Below are 27,097 nucleotides of genomic sequence, written 5' to 3' on the forward strand. Positions count from 1 at the left end.
CCTTCTTGGAGACCTTGACTGGAGTCCTGCATGGGGCTCCAGTGGGGGACTCCATTGTTCTGCTGGGGGACTTCAACGCACACGTGGGCGATGATGGAGACACCTGGAGAGGCGTGATTGGGAGGAACGGCCTCCCTGATCTAAACCAGAGTGGTTGTTTGTTGTTGGACTTCTGTGCTAGTCATGGATTGTCTATAACGAACACCATGTTCGAACATAGGGATGCTCATAAGTGTACCTGGTACCAGAGCACCCTAGGCCGAAGGTCAATGATCGATTTCATAATCGTTTCATCTGATCTGAGGCCGTATGTTTTGGACACTCGGGTGAAGAGAGGGGCAGAGCTGTCAACCGATCACCATCTGGTGGTGAGTTGGGTCAGGGGGTGGGGGAAGACTCTGGACAGACCTGGTAAGCCCAAACGTGTAGTGCGGGTAAATTGGGAACGTCTGGAGGAGGCCCCTGTCCGACAGACTTTCAACTCACACCTCCGGCGGAGCTTTTCATCCCTGTGGAGGCTGGGGCATTGAACCCGAGTGGACAATGTTCAAAGTTTCCATTGCTGAAGCTGCGGCGAGGAGCTGTGGTCTTAGGATCTTAGGTGCCTCAAGGGGCGGTAACCCACGAACACCGTGGTGGACACCAGTGGTCAGGGAAGCCGTCCGACTGAAGAAGGAGTCCTTCCGGGATATGTTATCTCGGAGGACTCCGGGAGGCGGTTGCAGGGTACCGAAGGGCCCGAAGGGCTGCAGCCTCTGCCGTGAAAGAGGCAAAGCAGCGGGTGTGGGAGAAGTTTGGAGAAGACATGGAGAAGGACTTTCGGTCGGCACCAAAGTGTTTCTGGAAAACTGTTCGCCACCTCAGGAGGGGAAGGGGAACCATCCAAGCTGTGTACAGTAAGGATGGGACACTGTTGACCTCCACTGAGGAGGTAATAGGGCGGTGGAAGGAGCACTTTGAGGAACTCCTGAATCCGACTAATACGCCCTCTATGTTAGAGGCAGAGCTGGAGGATAACGGGGATTGTCGTCGATTTCCCAGGCGGAAGTCACTGATGTAGTCAAACAACTACACAGTGGCAAAGCCCCGGGATTGATGAGATCCGTCCAGAAATGCTCAAGGCTCTGGGTGTGGAGGGGCTGTCCTGGTTGACACGCCTCTTCAACATTGCGTGGAAGTCTGGGACGGTGCCAAAGGAGTGGCAGACTGGGGTGGTGGTTCCTCTTTTTAAAAAGGGGGACCAGAGGGTGTGTGCCAATTATAGGGGTATCACACTTCTCAGCCTCCCTGGTAAAGTCTACTCCAAGGTGCTGGAAAGGAGGGTTCGGCCGATAGTCGAACCTCGGGTTGAGGAGGAACAATGCGGATTCCGTCCTGGTCGTGGAACAACGGACCAGCTCTTCACTCTCGCAAGGATCCTGGAGGGAGCCTGGGAGTATGCCCAACCGGTCTACATGTGTTTTGTGGATTTGGAGAAGGCGTATGACCGGGTCCCCGGGAGATACTGTGGGAGGTGCTGCGGGAGTATGGGGTGAGGGGGTCTCTACTCAGGGCCATCCAATCTCTGTATGACCAAAGTGAGAGCTGTGTCCGGGTTCTCAGTAGTAAGTCGGACTCGTTTCAGGTGAGGGTTGGCCTCCGCCAGGGCTGCGCTTTGTCACCAATCCTGTTTGTAATATTTATGGACAGGATATCGAGGCGTAGTCGGGGTGGGGAGGGGTTGCAGTTTGGTGGGCTGGGGATCTCATCGCTGCTCTTTGCAGATGATGTGGTCCTGATGGCATCATCGGCCTGCGACCTTCAGCACTCACTGGATCGGTTCGCAACCGAGTGTGAAGCGGTTGGGATGAGGATCAGCACCTCTAAATCGGAGGCCATGGTTCTCAGCAGGAAACCGATGGAATGCCTTCTCCAGGTAGGGAATGAGTCCTTACCCCAAGTGAAGGAGTTCAAGTACCTTGGGGTTTTGTTCGCGAGTGAGGGGACAATGGAGCGGGAGATTGGTCGGAGAATCGGGCGCAGCGGGTGCGGTATTGCATTCAATCTATCGCACCGTTGTGACGAAAAAGAGAGCTGAGCCAGAAGGCAAAGCTCTCGATCTACCGGTCAGTTTTCGTTCCTACCCTCACCTATGGTCATGAAGGCTGGGTCATGACCGAAAGAACGAGATCCAGGGTACAAGCGGCGAAATGGGTTTCCTCAGGAGGGTGGCTGGCGTCTCCCTTATAGATAGGGTGAGAAGCTCAGTCATCCGTGAGGAGCTCGAGAGAGCCGCTGCTCCTTTGCGTCGAAAGGAGCCAGTTGAGGTGGTTCGGGCATCTGGTAAGGATGCCCCCTGGGCGCCTCCCTAGGGAGGTGTTCCAGGCACGTCCAGCTGGGAGGAGGCCTCGGGGAAGACCCAGGACTAGGTGGAGGGATTATATCTCCAACCTGGCCTGGGAACGCCTCGGGATCCCCCAGTCGGAGCTGGTTAATGTTGCTCGGGAAAGGGAAGTTTGGGGTCCCCTGCTGGAGCTGCTCCCCCCGCGACCCGACACCGGATAAGCGGACGAAGATGGATGGATGGATGGATTAATTTATTTTATGGTGGAATTATGTTAACCATAAAAATAACAAAGCCATAAAATAAAAAATAAGTTATTGCCTTCTTTTTTTTAAACCAACTATATTTGCAGTTTCCTCTGTGCCATGATTATTAAAGAACTAAAATTATATTTGCTCAGCTGTTTCAAGTTTTAGTCAATATCTGCAGGACAAAAAGTATTAGCATCAACACTTAAAGTACCAATAGCAAAAGTACTTTTTGAGCAGAATCATATACCATCAGGGAGGTGTATGATTGGCCCCAAATGTATTCTGCAACAGACCCCAAACACACAGCCAACGTAATTAAGAACTATCTTCAGTATAAAGAAGAACAAGGAGTCCTGGAAGTGATGGTATTTATTTTTATTTATTTATTTAGGATCCCCATTAGTTGTTACCGAAGTAACAACTATTCTTCCTGTGGTCCACACAAAAGATAAAACAGAACAATCAACGTTACATTAATATGTTCATATTATTATTACAATGAATAAATACTACATTATTAATAATTCCACATTATCAATAAAATGTGGTTCTACTGATACATTCCCCTTTCCTTCTCAACAAACGTTTGATACAAGAAGCCAATGGACACGTTTGTACTTAGGTAAACAACAGAACATTAATCCCCATTCACATCCCCCCTATCATATGCAGTTTAAGATTATTTCTTTTTGACTAATTGCTAATTTAACACCCTTTTTAAAACTCATCTCACCACCCACAGAAAGGACATCCCAGAGGGCAATTCATCATGTTTTCTCCAAACAAACTGCATCCTGGAAGGCACTTTAACACATTTATCTATTGAAAGGGCACCCTAGGGTACTTTATCATGTTTTCTACACAGAAACGGCATCCTAGAGGGCACTTCATCACATTGTATAGGAAATTCCAAGACAGCTCTTTTGCAGTGTTTTCTTTTAACATTGGGCAACATGGGGCAACACAGGGCAACAAAGGGCCATAATGCAATGCTCTGCTCCTGAAACCAATGTTATGACTCTACTTTGTTCAGTGATGATGCATAATGGTGATGATTAGTTAGTGTCCGAAATGTCAGGCAATGTTTGAAAATCACACCACTTTACTCATTCACTATATAATGGACGCTTGTGCAGTAAATTCTGATTTCAGACACTTTCTGATCATCATCATCTTGCTTCATCACTAACATCATGTAAAACTGCACTTGACTGCTTCTGGTCGTAGTGGCTAACAGAGTTATATCATGGCCCAGAGGTGTGTTTTTGGATTTCAGTCAGCTTAAACTTCACCATCTCCAGAGAGAGTTGGGTTGAGGTCCAGAGCGGTCAACAATAGACTCATCTAATAATCAGGTGGCATCAGGTCCAAAGAGAGAATTATTTCAAAACCTGAAAACTTTCTCCAGACCACTAGAGGAAGTGAGAAAAACAAGTTTTGTAAATTTGATGGACTGACCTTGTAAATACAGGTTAAAAACCAACTGACCATGACTGGTATCATTATATCTAAGGACCTTGTCTGGAGATTCCATGGAACTGGGGAACAGAGCCAAAACAATCAAAAGAGATACTTTTTTTGTTTTTTTTACCTTTCACAGTCACACAACAAAGTGTTGAGGCACGGTCACCTTTACTGGTTGAGTCAAAGCATTTTTTACCAAGGATTTTAGTGAGAGTAATAATAGTGTTGTAAGCGCATCATTATTAATGCTATGTTTTTACAATAATCATGGAGTAATATCACTGTAATAATGTCAAGGAAATTGCAGAAAAATACAATTTATTTCTAGAAAATAATTCTGAAATTCTTTCCTGACCAAATTCTTATTTTTTAAGTTATATTCATAACTTACAGAAGGCCCCCAAAGCACTTAAAATGCAAACCTACTGTGTACTACTGACTTACTGTGTACTTCTTCTCCAGAGGAACACATTATACTACTACATTTACCTGAAAGAGTAGTGTTACTGTTTGCATTGCAGATTCAGATTCAGATTTTACTCACAAAATGAACGGTTCTTGAGACACACACACACACACACACACACACACACACACACACACACACACACACACACACACACACACACACACACACACACACACACACACACACACACACTCACACACAAAACACAAACACACGCAAAAAGTATTCTGACACACTGGTATGACTGCGGTCATATTTTTTCTTTAGCCTGCTGTGTGTGCCCTGTGTTTTTTCTCTTGTTTTCAATATCACATGCAAATAGGTGTGTGCCATAGCCGGGAGATAATTGGTGGAAAGCTTGATTGGTTGGTTTATCTGATAGACAGACAGGAGTTAAGGGGCTGCCACTAACAATCATTTTCATTGTTGATTAATATGTTGGTTATTCTCTCGATTCGTCGATTAGTTGTTTCATCTATAAATGTCAGAATATGGTGAAAAATGACAATCTGTGTATCCCAGAGCAATAATGTCCTTGAATGTTTCGTTTTACATGTTTTGAACTGAATCTCTTTGAGGTGTCCACACCTCAAAGATATTTGGTTTACTGTCACAAAGGAGTGAAGAAACCATAATATATTCACAATTAAGCTGTCTCCCCCATGAGGAATTCTGTGTAATGACAACAATACTGTTGGCGCGTCCACATGAAACAAGCCTTCCGTGATCTCGCACACGCCCCCACCCCTCCTCTACGCAGTTGCTAGTATGCAAGGACACGGAGGATTAAAAAAACATGATGGACTCTTCACAAAAGGTAATTATCTTCACTCAAGTTTCTGCACGGGAAAATCACCGGACACCACAATCCTCTGAACATAGTCATACTGGCAAATACAGAGACAGTTGTGTGGAGCTGATAGCCTTAATTAGCTTTGTAGCAACTCATTTGTCAATGGTTTGAACAAACGTTCATTAAAGGTGCAATATGTAATATTGTGTGTAATACTGGCAGCTAGCGGTTAAAATAGTTACTGCACTACCAATTCAAAATACTGGAGAGTCGTCTCCCCCGCCCCCTCCTGCCCAGACTCGAAGTTCACGGGGGTTGCCAGGCTGAGACCGCAGCATTCACAACAATGTAGCTGGACGCTTTTCTCACATAGCCAGACATTACTCCACAGCACAGCGGAGTAGCTAACGTTAGATGCTGGCTATATTGACAGTCATAAAATCCCGTGCTCACGTGGAGCTCTGTAACCAACTAACAGACACACTTTTTCGGCTTAAAATTACAGTATGAACCGCTAAAAACACAACAACCTCACTGTCCTCTCCACACGCCAGTCAGGCACACTTCCTCGGCTTAGAATTACAATACGAAACGCTAAAAATACCACTACCTTGCCAACGGAACACACTTCATTGGCTTAGAATTACGGCAAAAATCTCTAAACACACTGCAAACTCATAGTCCCCTCTTTCCGATTTACAGCCCCCCTCTCGTGGCTTAAAATAACTCACCGTTGTCGGCTCCAGCCGCTGAAGAGGCTACACGCTGTAAACAGCCATGGGCTGCCCGGTAACGTTAACAGTTAGCAGGGTTAGCATGGCGGCGTTAGCCAGGACCAGTCGGGATCACTTTACTGGCTACGTCTCAATTGTTTTTGCGAGTAACCAACTCGGTTACTCTAGCTATATAATTCAATGTGAGTACACAAATGTTGAAATGACAAAAAATGCCCGTCCCTAGTAGCTGTGATAAATTAGCGTGGAGCTAATGCTTACCGGTTCAGGAGAAAATAAGCCAACTCTGCGTCCTTTTGGGCTCTAAGCTGTCTCCATCTTTCAAATACATCTCCAATATTTACCAGGGGGTTGTTACGTCTCTGGTCACGCAACTGTTAGAAACATGCTGTTTTCTTTTTTTTATGTCATGTAGAATCTATCTCCGTTGATCCTGTTCGTTTGTTTGCTGCTTTCATGGCTGTACTAACTTTACAGCTCTAGCGCGCTGGGTTTACATGTTTACAGGTATATCTGGCAACCCGGCCTGCCTGTCAAACTGGGCCGTTGATAACAACACACAGACCAAAACATAAACATAAATTCCGTCATGGAATACATGGAATGTAAATTTCAAAAAGAAAAAATACTGAAATTAGCATTGTTGTCAGAAAAGATATTATTTCAGTTTAACATGTTTCCTTAATATCTGATGAGGCATTGGTGTCATTTTTGGATTTATTACAGTACAAATATTACATATTGGACCTTTAATAAATAAAAAGTTACACACTAAAGTTTTAAAAAGTTGGAATCAGAGAATTTTGAAGTTTTTTTTTAGAACAAAACTACTCAACCGATTATCTAAATGTGATGGTTATGGACATTTCTGTTGCCTGTTTTTGTTTTGTAGGTTTCCTGTTTTGTATATTCTCTGGTTTTGTATATTCCTGTTGTGTATATTTCTGTTGTCTGTTGTGTATATTTCTGTTCTTTATTCCCCTGTTCATTGTGTGTTTCTGTTTATCCTGTTTTAACTGTGTATTCTTGTTTGTTTTGTTGTATTATTATAAAAAATGACAAATTATCAATTAATCTCTGCAGCTCTAGTGGAGATGCCATGACACTAATAAATAGAAGAGATGAAGGACAACAAGTCAGAAGAAGACGCCAATTAACCAAGAGTGCAAGTCAACACAAACAAAATTAACTTTACGTGAAAGCAGTGAATCAAAAATCATTCTGATTACCTCAGCATTAGACCAAGTCATGGCTCTTGGAAAATAGTGGAAACAGCGACCTCTGAACTCAGACCAACCGCTGGGACAAGATGTCGCCCTCTTGACCAGGTGACTCTTTACTGGGAACAAATAAGAGAATGAAGGGTAAGTATTTGGTTAAAGTCTCTACGTGATTTTTATAATTAATTATTAATTAATTATTAATAATTATAAATTTATAATAAAAAATAATTAGATTATTGCATTGCAAAAAACAAAAATCCATCATCCCTATTCTGGATTCTGGTTACCAGTCAGTTTTAGTGTTGAGGTGTAGTTTTTCTGTCTTTACACACCAGAAACGTGTCTGCTGCTAGCCTTTTCTGTACATACTTATGTTTCCCATCGATTTACTGCACTCATGCAGTATACTTCATGTTAAACATAAATATATACCGATTTGATTACAGCAAAGACAACGTCGGCAGTATTGACGGCAAAATGGGCTACAGAATATTTAATTCTGTATTGACAAGTGCAATACTTGAAAATCAATAATTATTATTTTTTTATTATATTTATATCTGCATTTATGTCAAAACCTAGTTACTTTCAAACATCAACATGTCATTTATTAATATGTATTTGTGTCAAAATGACATATAAAAATCTTTTCCTATTCTATTTTGCCTGGAAACACTTCCAACACGCTTGCGTGTCGCGTGTAAAATAGGTGTCGGTTCGAATTTCTAGCATGCACGCATTTTTGGCGCGGCTCGAGCCACGCCTGAGAAGTGCGTGTCACATAGGCATTGTGCAAGCTTTATAACCTGTTAACATGGGAGCCGAAATAAAACGGACATGCTATGCAGCTGACACGCTCACGCAGCCCGTGTGTGGCCAGCCTTAGAAATAAATACTTTTCCTTTTCACACTTTCCTTTAATACTAGGACTAACTAGCTCCATAAACCAATGCTTTTTTCAGCTGAAAACTGGTAATTTAATACAGAATCTTGGACAAAGTGAAATGCATTTAAGTAAAAGTGTAAAAGACAACCGACTGACCTATTAGATCCTTTGTGGCCTCGGCTTCCTTAAAAGCTGGACAGTTTAACATAAAAGATAATAACTTGGTTAATCACAAGACAAGTAAATCAAATTCCTCCCTATTCATTCCACAGGATACCATCTCTTTATAATACTGACCAGCAGCTCTAGTCAGAGCAATCATGGCACAAAGAAGGGCAGCCACAGTCAGCATCTTCATGTTGGTGATGATTTCAATAAACCTATGAGAAAGAGAGACAGACATGTTAATCATGCACCATGGTAATATCAGCTATCAGTCCATTAAAGGAAAGAACAGAAGAGAGTTTGTACCAAACCTGCTGCAGAATATTGTGTCAAATTGTAGCTTCATGCTTGAAGAAAGGAAAGATCAGATCTTATATACAGTTACTTATCTTGTCATCTATTATACAACAGGGAACTGAGGGCATATACACACACACACACAAACACACACACACAAACACACACACAAACCCCTGTCATCAGTTGTAATAAACTCTGAAACTTAAAAACGCTATTTGTTACTTGAATACCAACAAAATTATATATTTAGTATAACCTAAGGGATACTAGAGGTGTCATTTTAATGTATATTTAACTATTTTTTTATAGAAGAATTATGTTCACCATAAAAAATAACAAAGCCATAAAAAAAGTTATCACCTTTTTTTTTAAACAACTATATTTGCAGTTTCCTGTGCGCAATGATGAGTAAAGAACTCAAATTGTATTTGCTCAGCTGTTTCAAGTTTTAGTCAATATCTGCAAGTTTTCTAAATGAAAGTAACTCATTAATTAATAGTAATTAATACATGTACCCACAGTGGTGGAAGAAATTCTCGGATATTTTACTGTAAGTTGATTGGTTGAACCTTGAGTATTTGTATCAGATTTTAGTATGTTTTCATAGCTGTGTGTCACAGTGGATGTCATGTTCTTGCTGCAAAACAAATCTACCTACTGGTACATAGTTAAGTAACCTGATCACTTTATCACCTGTGAAAAACATACTCTGTTACAAGTAAAAGTCCTGCATTCAAAATAGGACAAAAAGTATTAGCATCAACACTTAAAGTACCAATAAAGTACTAATTAATAATATACCGTCAGGGAGGCGTATGATTGGCCCCAAATTTATTCCACAGCAGGACAATGACCCCAAACATACAGCCAATGTAATTAAAAACTATCTTTAGTGTAAAGAAGAACAAGGACTCCTGAAAGTGATGGTATGGGCCCTGAAGACTCCTGATCTCAACATCATCGAGTCTGTCTGGGATTAAGAAGTACCCTACATCTGCAGAAGATCTGTGGAATTGATGAAAAATATTAATATGATTTAGATTTCTCTTCTTTTATTGAAGAAAATAGACTATTAGCACTTCCTTTTTTGTTAGCCTTCTTGATTACTTAATTTAGTGATGCATTAATGTGATCATCACTTTAATGTTGCAGCTGGTAAAAATGGAGCTAATTACGGTATATACTGTATACCTACAATATAACATCATCATTTATTAGTCAATGTATATGTTTTATAAATACATTTTATTTTAAGTGCAATATTTGCCTCAGAAATGTCATGGAGTAGAAGAAAGAGTAGCAGAAAAAGTAAAGCTCAAGTACTTTAAAAATGTATTTAAGTATATTACCGGACTAAACCGACATATTTCATATTTCTGTTGACCTTTAAGGTGGCAAAAGAAATCTTGAAGGATGAGTCAGCATTAAGTTAAACCTTCCTTATCATTTGTGGTGAGACAGTCAAAATTATGCAACCCAGAAAAAAGATAACTGATGAAATCATTTCTCAACTTCTCCTTTGAATTCATACAGTCTTGTATAAAGTACTTGAAAGCAATACTTGAGTAAAAGTACAAGTATGTTACCATGAAAATTACTTTGTTAGAAGTTAAAGTCTCCTTTTAGAATAATACTTGAGTAAAAGTCTTAAAGTATCTGATATTTACTGTACTTAAGTATCAAAAGTAATTTTCTGATATTAAATGTACTTAATTATTAGAAGTTAAAGTAAAGGAAAAAAAACTTTGATTATGAACTTTATGGCCAAAGGTGTGTAACATTATCTTCATTACCACTATCGTTGAGGTGGTCGTCGTCTGTTACCATGGTGGCAGAGCTTGCACCAGGTGCTTCTATGACACTATCGGTAATTATGCTTCCTCCTCTTCTTCTTTAGTTTTGGCCTATGGTTGTTGTTTTTTTGCCGCTTGGACACAAACAGGCATTAGGTCACCAAAATGGAGCGTGCATTATCTTGGCAATTTAGGAGCAATGATTTGTTTTTTTTCCAGTGTAAAAAATTTCTTCTGATGTTATTTTGTAGTAACGATTATCTAAGATACTGAGGAGAAATGTAGTGGAGTAAAAGTATACATTTTATTCATGAAATGCAGTAGAGTAAAAGTAAAAGTTTCTGGAAATGTAAATAACAAAGTAAAGTATAGCTACGTGAAAATTCTACTTAAGTACAGTAGAGAAGTATTTGTACTTTGTTACATTACAACACTTAATTCATACTTCTGCAAAATGTACTGTGGAAGATGAGTTGGTTGCAAACGCTGTCCTTGGCTGACCTTTTTAGCTGAAATCCTGTAACAAGGAGAGCTTAGTTAGTTTTCAAATGACAGTTTTTCCAGTAAAAACAATGCATCTCTAGATGTGTTGATGTTTAAAGTGATGGTTCGGAGTAATTTCACCCTAGGGTCCTTTGCACCATGACCTCGAGCCAAACACCCCCCCAGAAGCTTTTTTCACCTGGGTCGAACTTTGGGAGAGTTAGTGTAGAGTAGCGTTATCAGCTGAATAGCTTAGCGCAGGGGCTAATGGATCCACGTTTATCTCATAAATGACCCCACTAATAATGCCCAAAATGATACCAAACTTCTACACTAGTACAAATAGGTTATGCACTCATAAAACGATGGATTGGAAAGTTTGTAAGTACACCAGAAGTTTAGCTATGTAAATAACACTTGCATGTTGGCTTCTCGTCTCTGCTTTTGTTGTTGCTACTACTGAGTGCTTAGGGCTGTCTACAAATTACAACACCGAAAAGAGATACAACAAAAATATTTATTAATTTAATGATTAAATAAAGTAATGTCTCAAAACTTACCTCAATTATAACTTGTCTCCTGCTAGTTATACTACAGCACTTACTGCAGCAGAGACAAGAAGCCAACAGGCAAGTGTTATTTACATAGCTAAACTTCTGGTGTACTTATAAACTTTCCAATCCATCGTTTTATGAGTGCGTAATGTTGGGGACCAAGAAGCTGGTTAAACAGTGATTTGGCTCAGATTGAGTTGACTGGTGAGACACAGGGGAGGCAAGACAAAGGATCTTGGCCTACATATGAATCCCAAAGCCAGTTTCACCAAACTCCTACAAGCCGCCACTTCACAAGATGGAGAAAGTGCATTCAAACATGAGGACGGCAAGGCAGACTGGTGGTGAGACAAAGAACTGCTTCACACCTGTGACCAGGTTGCAGTTTTCCCATTGGTCGTCGGGTCCTTGAATGCACCACCCCGCCACTAGGAGGCGGAGGAAGGATAAAAGCTGTCCGAGTTTGTGTTTCTTTGCTTTCACGGTAACCCCCGGTTGCTGAAAGGAGGCACTGGTCCGGGCTAGTTAGCCAGCATCACCTCGCTGGTCGAGATTTGAGCTGGGACAACTTTATATCGGTCTGATATAAAGGGGATCCGAGGAAATACTGGCCGAAGTATTCCCTCATCTGCAGCGGGTTTAATCAGCCTGGATTCAAGAAAAGGACGGCGTCCTGTTTCTTGTTTGGTCGACCTGGATTACGTCTTGTCCCCTCTGCTTCGGGACGAAACGGATCGTTAAACTCTGGCAAGAGTTTTAACTGACAAACAACGCACACAGTAAGAGGCTTACACAGTTCTGGGCAGATATTAGAACTAGTGCGTTTTGTTTTGTTATTAATGAGCAAAGGGTTCGCTACCATTGTTGCCATTAATGTGATCTGATTTAATCATGTACTGGTCCATATGTGATTATTAATCTGTGCTGTGAATGTATAAATTGATCACTATACTCGTTGATTTATGTTGTGTTAAGTAGCTGGGTATAACCGTAATCGCTACCTGCTTAAATCACTCCTTTCAGGAGTTTAGTTACTGTCTGCGATAGAATCGCGAAAATCAGCTGTTAGTCACTGAATTAGTTATAGTGACGTTCTCCTCAGCAAAACAAAGTCTCAGTCTGTCCTAAACCACACGTTAGCCCAGACCTGAGTGGCTGAGGGGAACTGGGTCATTATCGATAACTAAAGATCAGAGTGCCCCCCTTTTTTCTTTATTCTTCTTCTCTTTCTTCTCTCTCTAACACACACACACACACACCCACAGGCTAGCCGCGTAGCTCCCGAGCTAACGCTGCAGGCTAGCTTCACACGTGGAAACTGCTTACGTTCGGACAGAGCTAACACAGGAACTAGCTACCATACCGACTAAGCGTGCGCGTTGCCTAGCAACCCCCGGCTTCTTCAGCCCCTCCTCGTGCACGCAGCACCACTACCGCCCTCTTGAGGCCAAATAGTTTTGTGCAGCTCACAGGAGTAGCCATTTTTGGAGTTGTTTTGTGTTAGAAATACATGTCGACATGCCCCTCCTCTCTCACACACACACACACCCACACCCACAGACGTGTCCATGACACATGCTGCTTTGTTTTGCTTTGTTTTTGGTTGTGATATTGTAAAAAGGTATATGAGTTTATTAGTGAAGGATTATTGATTAGCCACCGATAATTGTGACGTTAATAAATCTTATTATGCTTAATTAGCAGTTGCTTGTGATTATTTGTGTACTTGTTGTAATAATTGCTGGTCAATCAGGTCCGTTACTTGGATTCACCCCTTCCTTTATTTCCTTTTAAAGGATATTCACAGAAATGAGACTGTTCCACAGTTTGATTATTGGTCCCTGACTTGCAGGGTGGTGCCCCGTTTTTGATTGTTTGTCGATTTGATAAAGTTATTAATAACCATATTCATAACTTTATTAATATTGATGAAACATCTTTGATAATTTGCCAATGATCAAATCTGTACCCTACGAGAATCCAACAGTAACCTATTTGTACTAGTGTAGAAGTTTGGTATCATTTCGGGCATTATTAGTGGGGTAACTTACGAGATACAAACCTGGATCCAGTCTTTCTTTTATGTCATTTTTCAGTTTTTCAAGAATCGGTTTAAGAATCGTTTAGGAATCGGAATCGTTTTAAAAGTACCGGTTCGGCATCGGAATCATAAAAATCCAAACGGTACCCAAACCTAGTAATTGCAGCTACTACACTTTTGATTTAAATTTGGTAGCTATTTTAAGTTATGACAATGTTGGATGTTTTTACATGCTCCTACTGTTTATGCTGCAGATACGACATACAAACTGGCCAACTGAGGAAGGCATTCCAGGATGATTTATGATCTTTGTCTTCACAGTAAAAGTGATTATGCAGCAGACAAACAATGATACATCACTTTCAACTTCATTTGACAGAAATCTACTGTGGCAATGACACATCAAGTTTGTCAGATAATTTTTCAAGATAGGAGTATTATTGTAGCAACCTTATGCCTAGATTATATTGATTACGATTATGTAAAGGCACAAAGATAATGTTACATTTAAGGCGCAAACCACGGCTCAAACCATTGACCAAAGAAGGAGAGGAAGGAGAGATGAAGGAAGTGACAAGACAAAAGCAACAGAGAGAGAACAGCAACATGCCGTGAGAATCTTGACAATGTCTTAGCATTCAAGTAACCCCCGGACCCAGAGTGATTTATGCATGACACTGAATATGTGCAACGTACAAAGCATCTCTGTTCTCTGTACTATTTAGACTTTATGGACGTGTCTCTGTGATATGATAATTTTTGACCCTGAAGTTGGATGAATAACAGCTATCCTCCTTCTCACTCGAGCAAACGTGCACTTGACGTATGTGTTTTGCTGTGAGTCCATCTGCAGATGATTAAATGAACCTACAGAAGTTTTGCTTAAACATGTTTATTTAAACAAGAATTGTCATCACGTCTGATGATGCTGACTGAAATTCAACTAAAAAAACGTTTAGTTTAAAATATAGAAATAAACATATATCACAACAGCCCGTAAACCACATACCCCAAAAAAGGTATAACTAATGTTACTGTATACAAAAGTAAAGAAAACTATGCAAAAAAATGCAACACTTTGATACCTAATGCCTTTTTTGAAAACTTTTGAAAGACTTTTCAAGGCCTGCTGTTACCCTGACACAGCGGTTCTCTCAACACTTAAATGTTAAAAGAGCAGATGGTGCAAGTGGCAGGAAGCTGACAAAGGTCGTTAACAAACCTTTAGAATATTGCCAGCATTGTTTTAAACACATACCACAGGCACTAGTTAATATACTTTGACATCCATTAAAGGGTCTCCAACATACCTTTTTGCATTGTTTCGTCTCCACCCCTCCTCGTGGCAGCTTTGCCTCCACAGCAACTTCAGTCAGGCTTCCTGCAGCCTGCTGTTGAAGGTGTGAAGTCTCCATCTTGGTCTCCAGTCCTTGTGCTGTGGACTCTGGTTCTGACAAGGTGCTTTGCTGGACGTGTAGTAAAGTCCATCCAGTGTCCCTGAATCAATTGTTCAGTTCTGTTAATTAAAGCTTTGACAGCGATTTCTGGCGGAATCAATTTTACATTACAGCCTGTGTTTTCGGATTTTCTCCTTGGCCCTCAGCACAACTTCCAACTTCCATGGGTTCTGCCACTTCAACTCCCATTTCCCCCAACCTCCATTGGTTTAGCGTCTTTTGAGTTATTGACTTTGTCAAGTTCTACCTGATGCTTAGGTTCAAAAACGTTTTTTCCACACAGCTTCTTGAACCTTGGTTTCAGATTCTTTATGCATGGAATTTTCTACATCGGGCTAATTCTCTGGAGCTGTGGACGTTGTGTCACCATGGCCTTTCTAACAGCTCCCTCTGCAGGCAACTTTACTGTTTTTACCATTTGAGCTGCTTGGTTGAGATGTTTATCACTTTGGAAACCTTTTGATTTAGTGTCGTTGGGCCTTTAACTGAGCCTGTAGTTGCACTTTCCTGATTGATAGATGAAGGTTTTTTGGGCCGTTTAAGCGGAGGCATGTTAGGTGTAGGGAGAAGATCTTTTTTTTATTGGTAGAGGCTTGAGAAGTGGAAACACTGGACATGGCAGGTTTTCTGTGAAATAAAGAGTTACATAGGTCTGGCAGGACAAAATAGAGAAATGTAAAGTCAAGATCACGGTCCCAATGTTTTTATATGCTCCTCACTATAAAATAGTAGGGATGACATTTATTACGTCCCCGATGCACACATACATGCTGAGTTTTTATCATTAGGTAAATTCCCCCCCAAAAAAATAAATAAATAAAAACACTCCAAAATAATGGAAGTAGGCCTATGGCAAACTAAAAGGAGAATGTTTATATTGTTTAGCTGTTGCTTCGTTAGATGTATATCATCAATGACCTTGGTACTCTCAACCAGCAGCAAGGGAAAGTCCATCTCCAGCCAGGTGCTTGAGTACATTGTGGAAAGAGGAGTTAGCAAGTCCAGTTGCATCACCTATGAGAGAGAGAGAAACAGAAACAAGACATTTTAAGTGACACATTTTAAGTGTTCAGACTATTTAAAGTGACCAAAGAACAAATGTGCAGTTAAATATTCTACTCCTGTAGTAATTACTCATTATAATTAGCCCATATGTTTGTTTTCCCCCTGTCATAACTAAGATGAGTTGCAAAGTCTTATGTGCAAGCCACAAAAGAGCTTTTCAGTCTCTCTGTGGAGCAGAGTATACGATACGATACAATAGGATACAACTTTATTGTCAGCCAAAGGCTGAAATTCTTTGTATCTTACCTGTGGGAGTGGCCCTCAATGACAGAGAGGATGGCACTCTTCTTTGGTTTGGATTCCTGCATTTCACTATCATGAACAACTCAAAGAATGCCTGGCAGTCTTTATCTGATGGTCTGAAATCAGGACAATCAGGACCTTGATCTTGACGACTTGAACATTCATGGCTCTTGTTTATGAGAGAAACTGATGTTGCAGATCTCCCTCTGACAGAGTTCATACTTGTCTGAGCCCAGGGCTTTTCGGCAGCAGCCAACACAGAGTACAGAAGAGCTGCTGCATGAGAGCAGACCTCTCCTAGGCCTGCCTTACAGGTGCAAGGAGCCATTAGTACTGTCCCGTCCTCTTGGACTGTGATCCAGGGATGTGTTGGGGTCAGAGAACAGTTTTGTGAATGCTTCACCTTAAGTTTGAACCACAAATTGAGAATTATAAATTTAGCAATATAGCCAGATTAACCCATGATGTTTAAGTTCAACATATATAACATTATGTAAGACTCCTAGCAGTTTTCTACATTGTGTTTTTGCTAACAAACGTAAGGTCAGCTTTAAAAAACGAAATACCATTGGCAATTGTTAATTATCCTAGCATTCAGATAGCTTTGCCACCTAGCACCACGTAGCAAGTTAGTAGCGTAGTAAAGCAAAGTAAACACATATCTTACCTCTCCTGTAAATAAGAAAAGTTTCTTCATCTCCAGATGATAAACTTGAGGATCATTCTCCCATCCTGATTTAAAATACATGTAAGCTTCAGTGCTCTTGTCATAGGCGGCGCCAAGGAGGGGCTAGGGGGTGCTGTAGATACCCCTAGGATTGCCATAGCACCCCCTTAGCACCCCCAAGAAATTGCTGTGGTTGATTTATAAATAAATAAAAAATTGTTAATGTGTAAATAGTATAATTTCTATATTAAAAATGGATAAATACATTAATAAAACAAACCCATTATTTTTAGGCTAAAAAACACAGGTGATCGTATTCTGCCAAAGGGTGCAGCACACATTGAACTTTTGACCTTATTTCTCCAGTAATGTATTCACACAGAAGAAGAAGAGCTCAGTATTTGGAGCCATTAAGATTAGAGAAGTGAGTCTAACGCTAGCAATGGATAGTTTTTTACTCCCTAAACGTCACGGTGTGGAGACTTCAATCAAAACCTGTAAATGAGACTGAGAGATATGGTGAACTTGTCACCAACTGGGACGGAGAAAAGCGGCCGGAGGAAGATGACCAGACCACGGCCGTGATTGCTGCTGAGGATGCTTAACGTCACCCTGCTGTACGTGACATTAGACCAGGGGATCACACAGCCTGGCCACAGTGGGTGAGTCAGCTGATAGGGGTCCATGCAAGAACATTACTCTTATCTCTGTCTCGTAGAAGAACATTACAGTAATAAACGTGTTTTACAGAAATGTGAATAAATGGTTCCCCAAATCTAAAGTTATACAGGACATTGGTTTATTTTTAGCCCAGAAAACATGTTTGCCTCAGTGGCTTATTTACATATATTAAGTCACTACAGATATGACTACATTATTTTGACCATATGTGCAAGTGTAAAAACTGTGTGAGGATACATGCGCGTGTGTTTTTATGTGTGTGCTTGGCTATGTGTGGTGTATTTGGCCTGCTGCATTACTCTTCTGAGCCAATGTATGAGAGCTGCAGTAATGATTGTTTGAACCCGGCTTGTTGGCTGGTACTTAAGATATGTTTGTTGGGCTAATCGGAGTTCTATGGTGCTGTTGTATCGGCAACTTTAAATCAATCTCTCTCGTTCGCTCGCTTAGTAACGCGCAGTGGAGGTGGGTGGGCATCTGCGCGAGTGTGTGTAATGTTAGGCTATTTGTGTCAAGGGGAACTCAAAATTTCAGAGCCCGGTGTATGGAGAAGGATTATGGACGAGGTAGATGTAAATGTCGCCAAAAGACATGTTTGGCAAGTTAACGACAGATTTCACCGGGGGCAGTAGTTGATTCGGAAGTAAATACGGATAAAACCCAAAATATCAATTTTCTTGGAATAGCGTTGCTTTTCTTTATCAGAGAGATGAGAGATTTTCATCTGAGTAATGTCAGCAGAGCCCGTTTCTTTGCCGTTAAAGTCATACAGTGCCTGGAATTGACGGTTGGTGGCACTACGGTCCTAAAGATGGCGGCCACAACAAAAAGGTCACGTGATTGATACCCATGTATACAACTGTATTTAAATCAATAAAGTCCTTTTTAAATCAATATTTTGTGTCAAATTATTGATTTATTTGGTAAGTAGCCATGTAATATGCGGGATAATGTAGAGCCTGATCACTCTGTCGGGGTTGTATTTGCTATAACAACCGCCTCGCTCTAAATTATCCCTTACATAATGTGACTCAGATTTAAAGTATAGGGGAGAACCGGGACGAATGAAACAGTTTTTAATTAAACGTCATTTACAAAGACATCGTAAAACACTGAAAGCTAATATTTTGTCACTAGCAACCTAAATCTGTCCTCTGTCAAATGCAGTTGCATTTTCAGCTCTGACTGAAACCGTTCGGGAGTTATTTAAGCAGTAGTCTGAAGTGCGTTTTGTTTCATTCGTCCCTCCTGGCCTGGACGAATGAAACAGGCATGGGGCACGAAAGAAACATACAGTTTAAGCTATGTACACTTCCCACAACTTCAATATTTAGCAACATATCATGAATGGTACATCAGATAGGTATTATTTCAGATAGATTGCTGTAGGGCTACACGTCTTGGTGAATGTCTGTTAATAACTCATTGCCGTCATCGTGAAGCGCGTATCTCGCAATTATGGAAATACCATGCACTATGCCATTTATATAGCTAGAATAATACATGTTTCCAATTATATAATGTTTCTATAGTACAAAATGTTATTTAGCTCTGTTATTATGTGGGTAAGGCCACCGCACATCTAAATAAGTGCGCTTCAAGACCCACAGCCCGTAAGTCTCCATAGGATAACATGGGAAAACTTGACCCCCTATCTGATAGCCCCAAATATATTTACATCTTTCTAAAACCACTTTTCCATGTCTCACTTGTATAAAATATTGTATAAACACAGATATGTGTGCAATTACTTAGAATACATGGGGTTTACTGCCTGGTCGGGACGAATGAAACAGCTGTTTCAATTGTCCCGACAGCAACAATTGACATTTAAACCTATTTTTCTCCTAAACCAAAAAACTCTGACATTCCACACTGTAGGACATTTTAAAACACTAATTCATCTGTCATATGACCATGCCAACGGTACATGAAACAATAAATACAACCTGTCATTAAAAAAAAATTACCGCATCAAACATTTTACTTGACGCACTCAAATTGGGTTCGCGGGTCTAACTTTGTAGCAGCATGACGTCATGACGCCAACTTTCCTGGGTCTGGTAGATCTTGTGTGCTGTACGTGCTGACAAAATTTGACATTTGCACCATGTATGGTTTTCGGGATAACTGCAATGTTTCATTCATCCTCCGTTTCAATCAATTGTCCCAGTTGTACCCTAACTACTACAACTTTATGATAAAAACATATAGGGAACTATTCCTTTCCTGACCAAATTCTTATTTTATACCGAGAGGTTTTAAGGTAACTAGTGCAGTGACTGCTGAAAACGTGCCTGTTTGGAGCGAGCTGACTGCTTGGCCTCCTTTATTGCTGCATAGAGCTTTCTCCTGAACCATTGTACCCCAAAATAATTTACAGAAGGCCCCCAAAGCACTTAATTTGCAAACCTACTATGTACTACTGGCTTACTGTGTACTTCATCTCCAGAAGAACACATTGTACTAATACATTTAACTGAAAGAGTAGTGTTACTGTTTACATGCAGATTCTGATTCAGATTTTACTCACAAAATGAACGGTTCTGAAGACACACACACACACACGCACACACAAAGGATTCTGACACACTGTTGCAAACAGGAAGGTCCATGTAATGGTTGATGCATGATTAATTGCATATCTTTGTGATAGAAATGTCCACTTATTACTTAAAAAAGTGTATGTGCACAATGATATTTAATGATGTTACACTTAGAGTTATTTGAGATGTAAGAAGTTTTAAAACAAACTACTAGATTTAACACAGACTCACAGACCAGCTGCTTTAGATGCTTAAGCTTTTTAATTTTGCATACTGAAAGACAAGAAAGACCAGTTCACCCTCCAGACAGAATAAAGTTTTGCTAAAAGCATTATTTTCATAACTCGTTCAGTCTGCTCTTAGGCCTAAGAGACAATCCAGCTCCTGTATGTCACTTGTCTCTTCAATCCTTTGGTAGCGTTACAGCGATAGAAAAGATAAAGATATGAAATGAGATATAGAGCCTTTAGGTTATATATATGAGATTCATGACACAAAAACGTATTTGTGCTCTCCACAGGTACTTGATGCCTCTGTGTCAGCCCAGGAATCATCAGATTTTCTTGCTGCAGACAAATGGGCGAAGGCTAGAACACCCAACATCATCCCAGCATTTTCCTTCTGTAAAAACCAAAAACACAGGAGCATTTCTTCTTGTTCTGTATACAAACATCACTACAAACCGTGTCAGACAGAAACCAATGTTGTACTGACAGTACAACATTATGGTTATTGTTTTAAACATTCATAAGAGACAAGTCACAGTCAAAACTAAATAGAATCAAATGATGAAATTCTGATTAAATCATTTATCATTTGCACCACTCATGCATTCAAGTTATAATCCTTAAGATATAAATAAACATTTGTGATACAATTTATGGTTTGCATTTACACATTTACATTCTGTAATTGCCTCTCAAGAAAATTTCAGAATTGACCAGTGCATGAAGAAAAAAAACAATATTTTTTCCTGTAGTGTCTTACTTTAACCTCTCAATAGAAATGCTGTAATTAGATTTACCTCCATAGTTCATTTGCAGACAGTGCTGAATGCTACGCCAGTTGTCAGGCTCTCCAGGACACCAGTTCTGGTAGGAGAAGAGTGAACTATCACTCCACAGCCAAACACCCTCCTACAGACAAGATAATTGAAAATTAGATACATTAATATAGATGTTTTAATCAAATGACTGCCAGATTGTGTAAATAAACTAAATAAATAAAATAGCCTACCTCTTGTGCATCAGAGCCTCCGAGCCATGCTTCTTTGTACTCATAACTGGTGCTCATTATCAGCCTCTGAATCTCATGGTATTCCTGTACGTTATGCACTGATGCAAGGTTCCCACCCAGGGACTGACAATTTCTCTGATAAACAAACAGACAGACAGACATACGTTATTTTCTTGATTCATCGATTAGTTGTTTGATTTATAAATGTCAGAATATGGTGAGAAAACGATCTGTGTATCCCAGAGCCCAAGATAACATCCTTCAATGTCTTGTGTGACATGTTTTGAACTGAATATCTTTGAGGTGTCCACACCTCAAAGATATTCGGTTTACTGTCACAAATGAGTGAAAAAAACATAAAATATTCACATTTAAAGCTATAGTGCGTAGTTTTTGTCTCCCCCATGAGGAATTCTAAGTAACAACAACACTGTCGGCGCATCCACATGATACAAGCCTTCCGTGATCTTGCACACACTCCCACTCCTCCTCTATGCAGTTGCTAGTATGCAAGGACACAGAGGATTAAAAAAACATGATGTACTCTTCAGAAGAGGTAATTATCTTCATGATGATGAATATGTTGATTATTTTCTCGATTCATCGATTAGTTGTTTGGTCTAAAAAAAATGTCAGAAAATGGTGATGACGATCAGTGTTTCCCAGAGCCCAAGATAACATCCTCAAATGTCTTGTTTGACTTGTTTTGAAATGTATATCTTTGAGGTGTCCACAACTCAAAGAAATTTAGTTTAATTTAATAGTCAACAACTAATTGATTTATCTCTGCAGCTCTAGTGCAGTTGCCATGAAACTAATAAATAGAAGAGGTGAAGGACACCAAGTCAGAAGAAGACGTCAATTATCCAAGAGTGCAAGTCAACACAAAATGTACTTTACATAGAAGCAATGAATCAAAAATAATTCTGATTACCTCAGCATTAGACCAAGTCATGGCTCTTGGAAAATAGTGGAAACAGCGACCTCTGAACTCAGACCAACCGCTGGGACAAGATGTCGCCCTCTTGACCAGGTGACTCTTTACTGGCAACAAATAAGAGAATAAAGGGTAAGTCGTCGGTTAAAGTCTCTACGTGATCTTTATAAGTTTAAATGATTGCATTGCAAAAAAAAAAAAACACAAGATCCCATCATCCTTATTGTGGCCTCTGGTTACCAATCAGCTTTAGAGTTGATTTGGAAGCTGTAGTGTCACACTTTGGGAACTATTTGGATATGCTCTAATATTTAAATTAGCAAGATACATACTTGGACTTGGCAAAAACCTGCACATCCCCTGTGCAATATTTCCCCACTTGTCCTGGATGCTAGCAGTGTTTGGGCTAACGTTAGCTGGCTCCTGATCTTTATTAGATTCAGGATAGTTTACACTGCAGTCAGTGTTACCCAACACAGCATTACATTTGACATACACATTGGTTAGTCATCATCCTAAATACCTTTTCTCCTGTAACATTAGAAAGTGAAATTATACTGAAAAGTATATAGGCCAAGTAGCTAAATTGGGATCTGTAAGAAATAAATACATTTTCTATTTCATACTTACTTTCCTTTAATACTAGGACTATTAAGCTCCATAAACCAATCGTTTTATCAGGTGAAAACTGGTAATTTAATACAGAATATTGGACAAAGTGAAATGCATTTAAGTAAAAATGTAAAAGACAACCAACTGACCTATTAGATCCTTTGTGGCCTCGGCTTCCTTAAAAGCTGGACAGTTTAACATAAAAGATAATAACTTGGTTAATCACAAGACAAGTAAATCAAATTCCTCCCTATTCATTCCACAGGATACCATCTCTTTATAATACTGACCAGCAGCTCTGGTCAGAGCCATCATGGCACAAAGAAGGGCAGCCACAGTCAGCATCTTCATGTTGGTGATGATTTCAATAAACCTTTGAGAAAGAGACACAGACATGTTAATCATGCACCATGGTAATATCAGCTATCAGTCCATTAAAGGAAAGAACAGAAGAGAGTTTGTACCAAACCTGCTGCAGAATATTGTGTCAAACTGTAGCTTCATGCTTGAAGAAAGGAAAGATCAGATCTTATATACAGTTACTTATCTTGTCATCTATTATACAACAGGGAACTGCAAACGCACACACAGAAACACACACACACATACAGTACACACACACACACACACAAACACACACCCCTGTCATCAGTTGTAATGAACTCTGAAACTTAAAAACGCTATTTGTTACTTGAATGCCAACAAAATGATATATTTAGTGTAACATTAAGGATAGTAGAAGTGTATTTTAATGTACATTTATTTATATTTGTTTTATGGTAGAATTCTGTTCACCATAAAAAATAACAAAGCCATAAAAAAAAGTTATCACCTTCTTTTTTAAACAACTATTTGCAGTTTCCTGTGCGCAATGATGAGTAAAGAACTCAAATTGTATTTGCTCAGTTGTTTCAAGTTTTAGTCAATATCTGCAAGTTTTCTAAATGAAAGTAACTCATTAATTAATAATACATGTACCTACATGCTGGACAGTGGTGGAAGAAATTCTCGGATATTTTAATGTAAGTGGATTGGTTGAACCTTGAGTATTTGTTTCAGATTTTAGTATGTTTTCATAGCTGTGTGTCACAGTGGATGTCATGTTCTTGCTGCAAAACAAATCTACCTACTGGTACATAGTTAAGTAACCTGATCACTTTATCACCTGTGAAAAACATACTCTGTTACAAGTAAAAGTCCTGCATTCAAAATAGGACAAAAAGTATTAGCATCAACACTTAAAGTACCAAAAGCAAAAGTACTAATTAATAATATACCATCAGGGAGGCGTATAATTGTGCCCCAAATTTATTCCGCAGCAGGACAATGACCCCAAACATACAGCCAATGTAATTAGTTTTTTACAACTTGTTTACACACTAAAATGAAAATTTCCACACAATTTGCAAAATTCTACTCCAATGAGCAAAACACCTCCACAGATTTGCACAACATTACACACAATGTCTGCTTCACCCTTTTGCAAAACATTACACACAGTGATTTGTAAAACTCTACACACATTTTCACACCTTAGACACAGATAAGGATTGTGAGGTTACTTCCTTGTCATTACAAAGCCCCGGATTGCCACTGACCACACAAATGAACAAATTGGATAAACACATCCAGCAGGTGTGGAAGCACACATGTGCTAATTTGAAAATGCAGCACTCAGGTGTGCAGCAGGTGAGTTCACCTGTCTTCAACAAAAAATGGAAGGAGCTAAAAGAAGAAGAAGAAGAGTGAGAATGAGAGGGGAGCTCAAAGATCAGATGAAGGAGGTAGAGGAAGAGGAGTAGAAGGACTTGGAGCCTGTGATGTGGATGAAATCGTATGGCCTGATCCAGCCATTCGGAGAGATGATGAATAGTTACAGTATTCTTGTTGCTTTTACAGTAGTTTTTCTTCAGAGTCAAAGTGTATGTACTTCATGCAGTAATTCTTATTTGTCTACAGATTTTATTTGTTTCATTGATTTCATTGTTGGTTGATTACTGTAACTGATTATGTTAAGGAATACTGTAAGTATTGAAATAAATACTTGAAATATTCAGTCTGCAGCATCAGTGTTGTGCTGTGCTTGGTAAGTTTATAGTAGGCCTATTTGTGTACATTCTCCCTATATCTCAAACTAGTCATGAACCATGTTGTGGGTTTGTCAGTATTTTTTTGTCATCTAAATTAAACCTTACATAACAATGTCTGGCCAAAAATCCAGCACATGCTATTTCCTAAAATTAGTTTTTTATTTATCACAGCAGTGTGAAACTGGCTGCAATAGTGTCTGATCATTGAGGACTGTGTTGGTTAAATGAAAACTAATAGCATTTTCACAAATTTGTGTATATGTTTTGACTGAAGTGTGTCATTTTGCAAACAATCTAGGAATTATGTAAATTGAGTGTGGTGTTTGGATAATTGTGATTATATTTTGAAAAAAAGAACCCGGTTTTCAAAATTTGCTTGTAAACAATTGAAAAAAACTGTAAAAACTATCTTTAGCGTAAAGAAGAACAAGGAGTCCTGGAAGTGATGGTATGGCCCCAGAAGACTCCTGATCTCAACATCATTGAGTCTGTCTGGGATTAAGAAGCCTACATATGCAGAAGATCTGTGGAATTTATGAAAAATATTAATATAATTTAGATTTCTCTTCTTTTATTGAAGAAAATAGACTATTAGCACTTCCTTCTTAATTACTTAATTTAGTGATGCATTAATGTGATCATCACTTTAATGTTGCAGCTGGTAAAAATGGAGCTAATTACGGTATATACTGTATACCTACAATATAACATCATCATTTATTAGTCGATGTACATGTTTTATAAATACATTTTTATTTAAGTGCAATATTTGCCTCAGAAATATCATGGAGTAAAAGAAAGAGTAGCAGAAAAACTAAAGCTCAAGTACTTCAAAAATGTATTTAAGTATATTACCGGACTAAAGAGACATATTTCATATTTCTGTTGTTGACCTTTAAGGTGGCAAAAAGAACCTCGAAGGATGAGTCAGCATTAAGGTAAACCTTCCTTATCATTTGTGGTGAGACAGTCGAAATTATGCAACCCATAAAAAAGATAACTGATGAAATCATTTCGCAACTTCTCCTTTGAATTCATACAGTCTTGTATAAAGTACTTGAAAGCAATACTTGAGTAAAAGTACAAGTATGTTACCATGAAAATTACTTTGTTAGAAGTTAAAGTCTCCTTTAAGAATAATACTTGAGTAAAAGTCTTAAAGTATCTGATATTTACTGTACTTAAGTATCAAAAGTAATTTTCTGATAATAAATGTACTTAATTATTAGAAGTTAAAGTAAAGGTAAAAAAAACTTTGATTATGAACTTTATGGCCAAAGGTGTGTAACGTTATCTTCATCACCACTATCGTTGAGGTGGTCATCGTCTGTTACCATGGCGGCAGAGCCTGCACCAGGTGCTTCCATGACACTATCGGTAATTATGTTTCCTCCTCTTCTTCTTTAGTTTTGGCCTATGGTTGTTGTTTTTTTGCCACTTGGCAACAAACAGGCATTAGTTCACCAAAATGGAGCGTGCATTATCTTGGCAATTTAGGAGCAATGATTTCCCAAACTGTTTTTTTTCCAGTGTAACAAATTTCTTCTGATGTTATTTTGTAGTAACGAGTAACTAAGATACTGAGGAGAAATGTAGTGGAGTAAAAGTATACATTTTATTTATGAAATGCAGTGGAGTAAAAGTAAAAGTTTCTAGAAATGGAAATAATGAAGTAAAGTATAGATACGTGAAAATTCTACTTAAGTACAGTAAAGAAGTATTTGTCCTTTGTTACATTACAACACTTAATTCATACTTTTGCAAAATGTACTGTGGAAGATGAGTTGGTTGCAAACGCTGTCCTTGGCTGACCTTTTTAGCTGACATCCTATAACAAGGAGAGCTTAGTTAGTTTTCAGATGACAGTTTTTCCAGTAAAAACAATGTATCTCTAGATGTGTTGATGTTTAAAGTGATGGTATTGATGTTTTTTTCTAATGTTGTATTTGAGGAGTTAAACAATAAAGATAGTTATAGCCTAATATTAAAATACAGTTTCATGTATTTGTCTACGTTTATACGAATCCGCGGAAGTGACATGGAAATTCCGCACTTCGTCTGTGAAAGAATGTTCCACGTTGTAC

The 27,097-nt window shown here is 39.3% G+C and overlaps 1 protein-coding gene across 1 annotated transcript; it reads right to left on the reverse strand.

Annotated features, from left to right (window-relative positions):
- Nucleotides 1–20,451: 20,451 nt before the first annotated feature.
- LOC114545961 (ladderlectin-like) lies at nucleotides 20,452–24,516 on the reverse strand. The gene is made up of 7 exons (XM_028564585.1): nucleotides 24,456–24,516; nucleotides 23,388–23,428; nucleotides 23,214–23,296; nucleotides 22,309–22,418; nucleotides 21,375–21,509; nucleotides 21,163–21,274; nucleotides 20,452–20,759 (listed from the first exon to the last, which is right to left on the reverse strand). The coding sequence occupies exons 3-7, from the start codon at nucleotides 23,272–23,274 to the stop codon at nucleotides 20,692–20,694; spliced, it is 486 nt and encodes a 161-aa protein (XP_028420386.1). The 5' UTR covers nucleotides 23,275–23,296; nucleotides 23,388–23,428; nucleotides 24,456–24,516; the 3' UTR covers nucleotides 20,452–20,691.
- Between the last annotated feature and the right edge of the window lie 2,581 nt (nucleotides 24,517–27,097).

This window comes from Perca flavescens, chromosome 19, assembly GCF_004354835.1.
Source record: "Perca flavescens isolate YP-PL-M2 chromosome 19, PFLA_1.0, whole genome shotgun sequence".
NCBI lineage: Eukaryota > Metazoa > Chordata > Actinopteri > Perciformes > Percidae > Perca > Perca flavescens.

Bases quoted from the DNA above. Each gene is read 5' to 3' on its own strand.
- LOC114545961 (XM_028564585.1), bottom strand. From the start codon at position 23,274: ATGAAGATGCTGACTGTGGCTGCCCTTCTTTGTGCCATGATGGCTCTG. The intron at 21,510-22,308 runs GTAATCAGAATT...TTTGTTTATCAG, and splicing joins TGACTTGGTCTAATGCTGAG to AGAAATTGTCAGTCCCTGGG. The intron at 21,275-21,374 runs GTAGGCTATTTT...TCTTGTCTGTAG, and splicing joins GAGGCTCTGATGCACAAGAG to GAGGGTGTTTGGCTGTGGAG.